This window comes from Didymella exigua, assembly GCF_010094145.1.
Source record: "Didymella exigua CBS 183.55 unplaced genomic scaffold M421scaffold_4, whole genome shotgun sequence".
In the NCBI taxonomy this organism is placed as follows: domain Eukaryota; kingdom Fungi; phylum Ascomycota; class Dothideomycetes; order Pleosporales; family Didymellaceae; genus Didymella; species Didymella exigua.
Window position 1 is genome coordinate 569328 of NW_022984778.1, and position 9758 is coordinate 579085.

Below are 9758 nucleotides of genomic sequence, written 5' to 3' on the forward strand. Positions count from 1 at the left end.
TGTACCATTGCACCCGTGGTGACGACAACGAGGGAGCTGTTCGTGCCTACTCGGACGAATACGATGAACTCTATTCAAAGGACAAGGGGTAGGTTGATTCAAAGGACAAGGGGTATGTTGATTCAAAGGACAAGGGGTATGTTGATTCAAAGGACAAGGGGTATGTTGACTATCAGACTCCGGTAACGATGCCATGCAGAGCAGGGCAATGCCACGAGCCTTTTTTTCTTTCCAAGAGGCCCGTCTGTGTCTGCGGCTTTTTACCTTCCATTGGCAGCGTCAGCGAGGGCCTCCAATCGGCTCACCAGTCTTTTCACGCCGCTCCATTCTTCGCTCCTCGTCTCAACACCGCCGAGATCCTGGCCGACTTCGAATATCGTGACGACGCCGTCCATACCACCGACCGCAAGCCGACGGCCCTCGTTCCTCTCCCACGCCACCTTGTTGAGACTGCGATTCATCATGCCACCGCCGGACGGCATGTTCGCAAAGGCGCCTCTCTTGTTGTCGCTCGGCTTGACAGACTGGACAGGGACTTCGGTGTCGACGTTCATGTCCCAGACCTCGAGGGAGCCCGCGCCATCGACGAGGGCAAAGACAGAGGGCTTGACGGGCGACCAGCGGGCGTCGTAGACGAGGTCTTCGCGCGCAATGTCCAGGACGGGCGCGACTTGCTGGGCGGCGCCGGGCTGGGTGGCGTTGCCCGTGCCGGTCGCGGCTGGGGGGCGGACCTTCCAGAGCTTGACGCTCCAGTCCACGCTCGAGGAGAGGACGAGGTCGCCGAGGTCGATCTGGCCCTTTGCTGGGTGGAAGTCGAGGCTCATCACCGGCGCAGCGTGGCCGGCGTCTTTTCCTCCGTACTTGACGCGCCCGTCGACACCTGCTTTTGCGCCTGCGCGATCGTAGCGGTGACAGGCGTAGATGGAGCCCTCCTCTGTGCCGGCGAGGAAGTAGGTGGGGTCTGACTGGGGAAAGGCAACGCACGTTACTGCCATGTCGTCCGTCTTTGCGGGCGGAGGCGAGGTGAGTTCAAGGAACTCCTGAGGCTGGGTGAGCATGTCGACGGACCAGCCACAGACGACGCCGTCTGTTGAACAGGAAATAATATTGTTTGCGTTTTGCGTTCCCACCACGTCTATCGAGTAGACGGGATGTGTGTGTCCGGATCCCGTCAGCGGTGTCTTCTGCACTGGGGCCGACTTTGCGCGCGTGTCCCACAGCAAGACCTGGCCCGAGTAGGCGCCGCCGATGATGATGTTTGGGTGGAACGGGGAGAATTTGGCGGTGAGGATATCCGACTGGGCGTGGAAAATGTACTCGGGCCGGTCGTGCATGTGCATGTTCCAGACCTGGACCAGACCATCTGGATCGTGGGGGGCAGACGGGTTCTTGGTGTAGGACGCCAGGACGAGTTCTGGGTGCTGTGCAGACGTCAGCCAGGCCTCGACAGGAAGCTCGAGCGCACTACCTTTGTTGAGAAGCCCAGGTCCGAGACCATTCTCTTCTTGCTCCATCGCTCGTCCCAAAACTGGGCAACCTCCTTGACGCGCCTGCCCTTCTTGCCGGTGCTCGTGCCATAGCCCTCGTCCTCGTCGTCCATGTCGACACCGTCGAGGGCGTAGTCTGCCAGAATATCGTACCCCAGCTGTTGGTCCAGGGCGCGCTCCAGGACCTTGGTGCTCCGCTCGACGAAGCCAACAAAGTCTTCCGAGCTCTCGACCGCAGCCAGCTCCTCGTCGGAGAGAGGCTTGAACGGGAAGTTCTCGGCGAACCCGGGCAGGGTGCCGTCCTGGGGCGCCTGCTGCGCAGCCTTGATCTCTTCCTCAATCTCCCTCCGCAGCTGGCTGCGGATCTCGTCGTCGCGCTCTTTCTGTCTTCTGCTCAGGCGCTTGCTGCGCGGCGAGCGCGTCGGGCTCTCGTCGCGCTCTGTGTCGCTCCCGCCGGCCCGGCGCGACTTTGGCGGGCTCCAGTCTATGCTCGCCTGCACGCCCTTGCTGTATGTGATGACGTCCTTTTGGGCGTTGGCCTCGGCGGTGACGGGGGCGTCGCCGGCGCTCTCGTAGACGGTGGCGAGCGGGCCAATGGATATCGTCTGGGTGCCGCCGTCGACCATGCGAGTCTGCGCGGGCGAGACGGGCTCGTTGTCGCTGCTGAGCTGGCTGGCGCTCACGACCGACGTGGGCCGGGTTGCGCGTGCGGCGGGCGAGCCGGGCTGGGTCGAGCCGGGCCGGCGGTCGCCCAGGATGTTGTTGATGAGGTGGTCGACATCGGCCCTGCGGTCGAGGTCCTGGCTGCGGCGCGGCGTCGGGGACAGGACCTGTGCAGCGTGTCAGCGTGTCAGCGCGGTTGCACGCACGGCGTGCAGTTGGGCGGCGCACCTCGCCCAGGGGACTCGCAGCGGTGGGCGGCCTGCTCGCGCCGGCCTGCTCGCGCCGCAGTTCGCGCTGCCGCTTGAGCTCGGCGAGCTTGGCCTTTTTTGCCTGGATTTCGGCGCGGCGCTGCTCAAACGAGGACTCCATCGTCGGCCGTCGACGTGGTGCCGGGCGGGGAGGGGGGGCGCGCTCGCGGCGGATACTGGCGGGTGCTGACGGGTGCTGGCGACTGCTGGCGGATACTGGCGACTGCTGGCGACTGTTGGCGACTGTTGGCGACTGCTGGCGACTGCTGGCGGGTGCTGGCGACTACTGGCGACTACTGGCGGGTGCTGACGCGACTGCTGCTGCTGCTGCTGCGGTGGAGGCGAAGGCTATAAACGGCACGTGGAGTCAGGCCCTGCACCGCTCCCAGACATGGCTCCTCTTGGGAAGGAAAAGAAAGAGGGAAAAGAAAGAGGGAAAAGAAAGAGGGAAAAAAGTAACAAAGCACAAAGCACGCGGTGCTGTCGTCGTCGTGCCTGACTAAGAGCCCGGTCCGTGCGCACGTCCGGCCGTGGAACTGCAGGAATCTCGTGAAGCTGCTGCTGCGCGACCGCCGTGTCTCCTCCGCCCAACCCCATCAACCCGCCCTCGTCGCCGTCGCCTCGCCCCTCCCGGACCCCAAACACCGGTGCATCAGCCGTCGCCTGACCCGGAATCTCAGCCATTGGACTCGCCCGACCCGCGCAATCGCTCCCCGCCCGCCCCAGCACGACAGCCAGCCGCCATGTCCACCTCGGTCGGTGTCAATGTACGCTCTCCATCGGCCGCGGCCGCCGGCGAGACGCGCCCGTGCAGCGCTGCCGGCGGCGCCCACCAGCCCCAGCGCGCATGCTAACCGCGATGACGCAGGTCCTCCGATGGTCCGCCCTGGCCACGGGCCTCTTCTACGGCGCCTACACGCAGCTGTCGATAACGGCGCGTGACAAGCTCACCGCCGAGCAGCACGCCTACAGCCACAGGGAGTCGCTGATCCGCCAGGCCAAGGCCGAGTGGGCAAAGACACACCCCCAGGAGCAGTCCACGCCCTCTGCCGGTGCGTCCCCCCTCGTCCACGGGTCTAGCCGGGCCACGGCCGCCGTGGTGAAGACGACTGCTGACACATTGCAGCCAAGGCCGACGCCAAGGACCCCAACGCCGACCTGAACGCAGTCCTCGGCATCACAGACGCGAAATGAGGCCCCTGACGGCGCGTGGAACCCCCCTTCTTCCCTTCACCATGGACACAATGGCCGACGGAAGCCAAGAGGCGCGATGCGGGGGAGCAGTCCATGCTGGTGCGAGATGGTCTGGTGCGACATGGTCTGGTGCGAGATGGTCTGGTGCGACATGAGCCTCTTGTATTGCGTACCATCTGTACAGTATAGACGGCCCTTGTCGCCTTTGAAATACACATGCTTACTTTCAGCTGTCACTTGCTATTCACTGTCACACGCGGCCCAATCAACGTAAAAGTCGTCGTCATTCGTTGCGGACAGAGGTAATGTATACATCGCCAGCCTCCAAGTGCACCATACGCCCAACGCACACATGAACTGCAAGCTACAGTATACTGCGAGCAACAACATACTCGAGCAATGACATACTCGAGCAATAACATGCTCAAGCAATGACATGCTCAAGCAATGACATACTCGAGCAATGACATACTCAAGCAATGACATATTCGAGCAATGACATACTCTAGCAATGACATGCTCAAGCAATGACATACTCAAGCAATAACACTGCAAGCAATAACACACTGCAAGCAATAACACACTGCAAGCAATAACACTGCAGGCAACAGCACACTGCAGGCAACAACAAACTGCAAGCAACGCACTGCAAGCAACACACTGCAAGCAACAACACACTGCATCAATCCTGGATTCCCGGCGCCGGCGTAGCCACTTCCATCTTCACCCCCACAGACGGCGCCTCCAGCGCCTCGCTCTCGGCCTCGTGCAAGGCGCCCCGCGGCGCCCGCCGTTCCCTCTCCCTCTCCCTCTCCCTCTCCCTCTCCCTCTCCTCGTAGTGCACGTACTCCTCAGGCCGGCCGCTGTGTCGCTGCGGAGGCCCGCGCTCGTACACGTACGGATCGTGGTACGGCTCGTAACGAACGGGAACCGCTCCAGCCTGCCGGTACTCGCCCATGTACCCCCGCGGCTGCCGGTAGTCCCCCCGCACACGCACAATCTCGTACTCCGCCTGCCCGTACCCGTCGTCGTAGTACACCGGCGGTGGCGGCCCGCGCGCATCCTCGTACCGGTGGTAGCGAGGCGGCGAGAAGTGGTGTGTACGCTCTTGCACAGACACGTACCCGCGCGGCTCTGGTCGCGCCGGCGGGTAGAAATGCTCAGGCGATGAGGCACGGTCGACGCTGCCTTCGCGCGAATAACTTGCTTCGTATGCGCGATCTCGCTCCGTCGTCGGCTGCGGCGTCTCTGCTTCGTCAATACGACGACGCTGTTCTTCGTACCTGCTTCTCTGCGACCGAGTGATGCTCGGCGCGCGACCGTACGGGTCCTCTCGAGCAGCGACGCTCATGTACCGGTAGTACCGAGACGGCATCCGGTGCTCCTGTGGCCGGTCCCTGCGCCGCTGAGGGCCAGGCCGGCGAGGAGGCGGAGGCCCCTGAGACTCCGGTGTAGCTATGTGGCAGCCATTTGGAGCGTCGTATCTTGAGTGATTGGAGACCGTGGAGGGTGGCTGCTGAGGCGCCGCCAGTGGTCGAGCCTGTATCTCAGCTTCATTCGAAGGTGGAGGAAAGCGACCATTCTCCTCGCCTTCGTGAGCCGACACTGGAGGCCCTGAATCCGGTCGTGGAGGCCGAGGCTGCTCTTCGCTTGCAGGAGGCTGCTTAGGAACAAACTCTTCAAGGAAACGATCAGCGGCTGATTGACCACGAGGCCCGCTAGCCTCCCGCGGCCGAACCTCAGATGGATACTGGCCATCGTCCTCGGCATATCTGACTTGGCGCAGATGGGCGTTGTACTGCCGGCTGTGTCCTCCTTCGTGAGGGCGTGCATACACAATTTCCTCCCTGGGAGGGCCATAGTAGCTGTCTGCCTCACGGAATCCGGTACGGCGTCCAGAATAATCATCGTAGACAGGCGCCGCGTGGTAGACTCGAGGGCTGGGAGCGTACTCGACGTACTCGCGACGCGGATACCCGTCCTCTGGTTGATCTCTTGCCAGCTATTCACAACTCATCAGCGCGTCCTTTGCCCTGTGTGTGCCAAAACTTACGTAGTATCTGGACTCGCCATAGTAGCGCTCCCCACGCTGCTCGGGTGGGGTGTTGCGATGGGAACGCTTCCTACTCCCCAAAACTGGAGCTTGGCCTGGCCGGCCGGAGGCAGTGGACGGGCGCTCGGGAGCATCTTCGTCCTCGGTAGGGTTCAGTGGCCCCGGAGACTCGGTGCGTGACGCACCCGCGCTCAGACCTGATCTCCCCAAGCCAGCACCTGGTGTTCCGCTTGCACGAAGGGCATCGTTCATGGGCCCGGAAGAGGTAGGCGAGGTTAGTCCGTCGTCTTCAATCTTGCCAATCGTGGGCAGGGGATGAGGGAACAGGCTCGGGAAGGTGGTCGCAATCATGAGAAGCTTCTCATCATCCATCCCTGGCGCGTGAATGAGTCCTGAGATGATGCGCTCGCTGGGCAGTTGGATCATGTCCTCTTTCCAGTCCAGTGCAGTAGGAGCCTGGCCGTAACCGAGACCTGAAGGATTGGTGGCTGGATGCTGATGCTGGGAACGGAAATGTTGGAACAGAGTCAGAACTGTATACGTTCTTCTCTCCTCCAGCTTAGTGTAATAGGCGCCAGTGAGATGGTGGGTTGACTGAAGCTGACAGGCCTTGCAAGATAGGCCAGGTGCATTCTTCAGCGCCTTTGATATCTCGTGGTTGGAGAGCGCCCCGATGAAGTGGTTCAGATTGGGCTCGTAGTTGAACTCGACGTGGAACTTGGAGATGACGCGATGCAGCAACACATAGATCCGGAGGCTGTTTGGCATGTCCTTGATACCAGAGGTCTGCTTCCACATATCCTGGGCCAATCCAATAATGGTACTTACTTCCTTGTCGAATGAGGCGGTACTGTGACTTGCGTCCTCGCCATTCGATGCAGCATCAACGACGCCATGAGGAGGTGGAGCCATATCGGGAGGTGGAGCCACGGCAGGATTGATTACAGCGGGGGACGGCATGTACGAAGGGCCGCCTGGATGGTGGCCGTATCCGGGAGGTCCCATCGAGTGGTACGGATGTCCCTCGGTTGGGGCACCATAGACCTGCGAGTAGTCGTATGGCACCTGGGGCGGAGCATACGGACCATTGTAGCCGGCATACTGGTATGGGCCTGGACTTGCTTGGGGCATGTGAGGGGGCATATGCGTTGGCATGTGGGGAGTGGAGGTACCTGCGCGCGAGAATCCGCTGTAGAATCCGCCGTACCCTGTTGCGTTAGACGACCCGTGGGGAGCATGTTTCATTGAAACGGGATCCGGGTGGAAGGGCGTTTCCTCTGGCCACTCGGCTTCTCTCCAGGCAACGACGATGTTGCCGCTGCTGAAAGCATTGGTATGCTTTGCCCCGTAGTGCTGGATGACACCTTCAAATCCAAATAGCCGGGTGGCTTGATCGCAGTCGTTGCCGTGGCAGAGGAACAACTCTCGGCGATACTGTTCTGTCAGGGGTTTGAGCTTATTGTCGTATACCCACTTCATGTTCTCCAGTACCAAGGGCGGTCTGCGGTCCGAGAGGTCACCTTCCATCGAGGGCTGCAGCGCAGCGGTCGACGCATTCGCCTCCTCGTAGTACTTTCGCCTTAGATGTACGAGGAGATCGGCGGCAAACTTTAGGCTGTTCTCGTACGTAAGAGCTTTGCCACGGTCCCAGTCGCTGTTGATGAAGTCGTCCGCAATGACGCTGAGCCTGTCACGGATCGGTCGTTGGGATTCTTCCCACTCTCGATCCATGGCCTCCTTTGCTTCCTTTGAGTTGGCATCCTGATGACGGCGGTCTGTTGTTTTTGTCGGAAGCAAGGCTACACGAGACACGTGGTCGGCTTCGGCTTGTTGGGCAGCAGGCAGATTGGCGATTAGGCGAGGCTGCAACACGCTCCAGGCATAGTCGTTCATTGGCTGCGATATCTGGATGGCTGCCTTGAACGCATCCATGTGGCGCAATATGTTTGGAGCAATGGGCGGCTTCATCTGCTGGCATCGGCGCTCTATGTCCGTTTTGCGGGTTGCTTTGGCCTCGTTGGCATCATGGAGGTTCCTCTGCTGGTTCGGCTGAGCGCTTCCTGTGAGTCCAGGCTGGGGAGTAAAGACGTTTGGGGGGATGGTCAGAGGCCTCTGATGCGCGAAATGCGTGTTTGGCGCTGCAGCTGTTAGGTTGGGCATCGGAGCGGTGTTTGTGACACGTCTGACACGGCTGCCACGCATGACAGCAATCGAGATGTTTGGAGAGTACTTACTTGCAGGCTTGGCCGGGACAGGTGCATGGATCACTGGGGATACTGTTTGGCGCTGTGGAGACGTTGATGGTTGGTGCCGTGGAGACGTTGATGGTTGGTGCCGTGGAGACGTTGATGGTTGGTGCCGTGGAGACGTTGATGGTTGGCGCCGTGGAGACGTTGATGGTTGGCGCCGTGGAGACGTTGATGGTTTGCGTCGTGTGGCTGCGAGTGAGCGTGTAGTGGCTGCGAGTGAGCGTGTAGCTGGGGCCGCAGGCTTCGTGCTGTCCTTGTCCGACCAGCGCTCCCATGCCTCTGCCAACTTCATGCGCTGCTTTCCTCTGGCGTCGAGGCCCTTTGCCCACTCCTCGGCAGCGGCAGGGCCAAGAGCGAGCGCATCGTTCATTTCTTCGACTATATCCGCCACATGCTTCTTGTAGTAGTATTTGCCAATTTCGACACTGACCGGTAGTGTGCTCGACTGCAGAGCATGCGCAGGTATGTAGTTGTGGTCGGCAGTGATGAGCGCAAACGGCAGCGCAGGCCGGAGGGCAGACGCGGCGGAGAAGAGAAGGCTGGCATCCTGGGGTCGTCAGCGGGCGAGGAGACGGATGTGCTTACAACTCACGGTCTGGCATTGCTGCATCAGACAAGGCCCGCACGCTCTTATGCCAAACGGCCAGACAGTGCGCACGCCAGCGTCACCGGGGCCTTGCTGCCACAGCTTCTCACCGGGAACAGCAGCATTCAGCTTGTTACAAAACTGGCACCTCTTCGACCAGACGAGCTGCCACATGTGCAGCTCAGCAAGGCCGGGAAGGGGCTTTGGGGCATTGGAGTGGTACGCATTGCGGGCAGAGGCCCACAGCGCTTCAGACAGAGAAATATGCAGACAGCCGTTCTCTGGTCTGGCCAGAGACAGGTCAGACACGTCTGTGAGATAGGAACGAAAGCAACGATTGACTTGAATCAACCGACCGAGGTCTGCAAGCGAACAGAAGGAAAAGATGTGCTGCCACACAGCACGTGGCAGCGCTACGCAGTTCCCCAACCGAGTTGAGAGGGAAGGAGAGCTGTGGGCGTGCAGCTTGCGCTTCTTGTCTGCAGCAGCAGCAGAAGCAGAAGAAGAAGAAGAAGCAAAAGAAGCATCTTCGGCCTTGCGCTTGCCAGCCGACGCGTCGGTCTGCATCTGGCCTGACGGTGCGTCCAGCTTCCCTTCAGACTCGTAGAAGTCGACTGAAGACGCGACGCTCGACTCGCGCTGGTACATGGCAGCACTGGCGTCGCCTGGCGAAGCTCACAAGAGCCGCGACGACGATGCGCGACAGGCTGCACTCATGTGTCGACGGGTGTGGAGACGGCGATGGGTAGGGATGTGCAGCCTTGGGACGTCGGGCGCGACAATGGATCCGGAGTGCGGAGCGGTACTGCGGTGCTGCACAACAAACAGCTGGTTCAAGGGTCCAAATCCAAAGCAAACGAATATGCACGAATGTGCGCGGAAAAGGGCCGAGCAGGCTGTTTGAAGAGGGAATCGTGGTGCTGTCCGGCTGTCCAGCCTGCTGCTGTCCCAACGTGGGCGATCAGACGGAGCTCGAGGTCCTGCTGCGTTCGTCTGCCAGCCAACCAGCGGGTGAGGCAAGACAGAGCTGCCTGAGGTGCCGACCGCCCGCGCTGCCGAGTATGACGACTGCGCTTGGCGGCGGGCCCACGGGCTTGCGGCCTGCGCGAGGCTGAGTGCAGGCACGGTGCCCGACTGCACCGTGTACATAACAGTACGTAGGTAATTATACTTTGTACGCCTTCCCACACGAGCAGCCGCACAGAGCCCGGCCCTACCCACTGCGCACACAGCGAGAGCACTCCCACCCAGCACTCCCACCCAGCACCCTCACCCAGC

At 61.0% G+C, this 9758-nt stretch overlaps 4 protein-coding genes across 4 annotated transcripts; 1 reads left to right on the forward strand and 3 right to left on the reverse strand.

The window, feature by feature from the left end:
• Positions 1–99: 99 nt before the first annotated feature.
• On the reverse strand, positions 100–2858 carry M421DRAFT_286985 (WD40 repeat-like protein). Its single transcript, XM_033588985.1, has 4 exons — positions 2379–2858; positions 1469–2317; positions 191–1421; positions 100–140 (listed from the first exon to the last, which is right to left on the reverse strand). The coding sequence occupies exons 1-3, from the start codon at positions 2517–2519 to the stop codon at positions 261–263; spliced, it is 2151 nt and encodes a 716-aa protein (XP_033452466.1). The 5' UTR covers positions 2520–2858; the 3' UTR covers positions 100–140; positions 191–260.
• M421DRAFT_286838 (uncharacterized protein) lies at positions 2633–3473 on the reverse strand. The gene is made up of 2 exons (XM_033588984.1): positions 3375–3473; positions 2633–3097 (listed from the first exon to the last, which is right to left on the reverse strand). The coding sequence occupies exon 2, from the start codon at positions 3080–3082 to the stop codon at positions 2747–2749; it is 336 nt and encodes a 111-aa protein (XP_033452467.1). The 5' UTR covers positions 3083–3097; positions 3375–3473; the 3' UTR covers positions 2633–2746.
• On the forward strand, positions 3142–3592 carry M421DRAFT_1873 (uncharacterized protein; the record flags this gene model as incomplete). The annotated part of the gene is made up of 3 exons (XM_033587955.1): positions 3142–3165; positions 3267–3450; positions 3525–3592. The coding sequence occupies 3 exons, from the start codon at positions 3142–3144 to the stop codon at positions 3590–3592; spliced, it is 276 nt and encodes a 91-aa protein (XP_033452468.1).
• A 582-nt stretch (positions 3593–4174) lies between these two features.
• Positions 4175–9439, reverse strand: M421DRAFT_416945 (uncharacterized protein). Its single transcript, XM_033591263.1, has 4 exons — positions 8487–9439; positions 7880–8441; positions 5646–7783; positions 4175–5594 (listed from the first exon to the last, which is right to left on the reverse strand). The coding sequence occupies exons 1-4, from the start codon at positions 9126–9128 to the stop codon at positions 4275–4277; spliced, it is 4662 nt and encodes a 1553-aa protein (XP_033452469.1). The 5' UTR covers positions 9129–9439; the 3' UTR covers positions 4175–4274.
• Between the last annotated feature and the right edge of the window lie 319 nt (positions 9440–9758).

What these genes read in the sequence shown, in the direction of transcription:
- M421DRAFT_286985 (XM_033588985.1), bottom strand. Translation starts at nt 2,519, where the DNA reads ATGGAGTCCTCGTTTGAGCAGCGCCGCGCCGAAATCCAGGCAAAAAAG. An exon ending in CTGCGAGTCCCCTGGGCGAG is followed by an intron (nt 2,318 to 2,378) that starts GTGCGCCGCCCA and finishes CACGCTGCACAG; the next exon opens with GTCCTGTCCCCGACGCCGCG. An exon ending in ACCTGGGCTTCTCAACAAAG is followed by an intron (nt 1,422 to 1,468) that starts GTAGTGCGCTCG and finishes ACGTCTGCACAG; the next exon opens with CACCCAGAACTCGTCCTGGC.
- M421DRAFT_286838 (XM_033588984.1), bottom strand. Translation starts at nt 3,082, where the DNA reads ATGGCTGAGATTCCGGGTCAGGCGACGGCTGATGCACCGGTGTTTGGG.
- M421DRAFT_416945 (XM_033591263.1), bottom strand. Translation starts at nt 9,128, where the DNA reads ATGTACCAGCGCGAGTCGAGCGTCGCGTCTTCAGTCGACTTCTACGAG. An exon ending in TGTCCCGGCCAAGCCTGCAA is followed by an intron (nt 7,784 to 7,879) that starts GTAAGTACTCTC and finishes TAACAGCTGCAG; the next exon opens with CGCCAAACACGCATTTCGCG. An exon ending in ATGGCGAGTCCAGATACTAC is followed by an intron (nt 5,595 to 5,645) that starts GTAAGTTTTGGC and finishes AGTTGTGAATAG; the next exon opens with CTGGCAAGAGATCAACCAGA.